Here is a 1,187-nt window from a genome sequence, read left to right as displayed (position 1 = left end):
ACTTCAATTCCTGGGGAAAAATTAGAAGATCATGTGGATGATTACTTCTCTGTCAACAAATTCATAGCTACATATGAGGGTTACATCCCTTGTATTCCTGACAAAAGCATGTGGTCCAAAGCTATTCATGGCTTTTTCATGCACCCTCCCTGTCTTAGGTCCATAGGAGGTAGAAGGAAAAATAGGATGAAATCATCACTTGAGGGAGGCAGCAGCAAGAAGATGGCAAAGAAACGAGTGCCCCATCTGCCATGAGTTAGGGCGTCACTGGTACACTTGCAAGAATGGAAATCCAGAAGATATAGCTGCAATGGAGGCTGAAAGGTAAACTATGTAACTAAATTACTTTGCAGATACACATACAGCTTCAATAACTTAGTTAACTAATGTAACTTTTTCTATGCAGGGGTCTTCCAAAGAAAAGACTGAAAAAAGTAGCAAGCTGTAACACAGAGACTAGCATTGTGGTTGCTACTCCATCCCAGATGGTGTTCCCACACAATGAGGCAGTGGTCAATGCTACACACAAGAAAATAAAGAGGAAGTCTTCTTCTTCTTCTGGTGCCAAGAAGAGCAAGGGGGCAGCTACCACTACTACTTCAAGCTCAGGTCCAAACATTGTGTCTAACATGTATGTTTACCGGCTGTTCAGTTGATCACATCACTTCTATTATGACTGCTAATGCTAAAGCACACTCTGCCTTTTTGCCATAAGGTCTGAAACTGGTTCCAATGACCCAGTTCCAATCCAAACTGTGCACCTGACCCCTTTCCATGAAGACTCCATTACAATATAGATAGAGCCACTGGAGACTATGCTGCCCCAGGCTTCACCAAGGAGGAAGATAGGGATAAAAAAGAAGCTTACATAAAAGAAGCTCCAAGTTGCAGTAGCCAGCCCAGCTAGCCCTGCTTCAAATACCAGAAGCAAGAAGAAGCTCTAGCTATAGTGAAAGGTGTCTGCTCAATGTTCTTTTGGTGATGTGGTTTTGGAAAAAACACCTGCTATGTGATGGCACGACTGTTCTTTTGCTCTGTGATGAATGTTCTGTGATGACATGACAGTACTTAGCTGTAGATGAAAATCAATAACTTAGCTGCTATGTGATAAATGTTGGTGACATGAAACATTTGTGATGAAAAACAGTAAGGTAGCTGCTGTTATGTGATGAATATTTGTTTACTGT

At 41.7% G+C, this 1,187-nt stretch overlaps 1 protein-coding gene across 1 annotated transcript; it reads left to right on the top strand.

The window, feature by feature from the left end:
- The first annotated feature begins 277 nt into the window (after nt 1–277).
- Nucleotides 278–823, top strand: LOC136518976 (uncharacterized). The gene is made up of 3 exons (XM_066512648.1): nt 278–324; nt 407–631; nt 716–823. The coding sequence occupies exons 1-3, from the start codon at nt 311–313 to the stop codon at nt 795–797; spliced, it is 321 nt and encodes a 106-aa protein (XP_066368745.1). The 5' UTR covers nt 278–310; the 3' UTR covers nt 798–823.
- The last annotated feature ends 364 nt before the right edge of the window (nt 824–1,187 follow it).

Source organism: Miscanthus floridulus, chromosome 17, assembly GCF_019320115.1.
Source record: "Miscanthus floridulus cultivar M001 chromosome 17, ASM1932011v1, whole genome shotgun sequence".
Lineage (NCBI taxonomy): Eukaryota > Viridiplantae > Streptophyta > Magnoliopsida > Poales > Poaceae > Miscanthus > Miscanthus floridulus.
This window is presented reverse-complemented; position numbering and strand designations above follow the sequence as displayed.

What these genes read in the sequence shown, in the direction of transcription:
- LOC136518976 (XM_066512648.1), top strand. An exon ending in CCAAACATTGTGTCTAACAT is followed by an intron (nt 632 to 715) that starts GTATGTTTACCG and finishes TTTTGCCATAAG; the next exon opens with GTCTGAAACTGGTTCCAATG.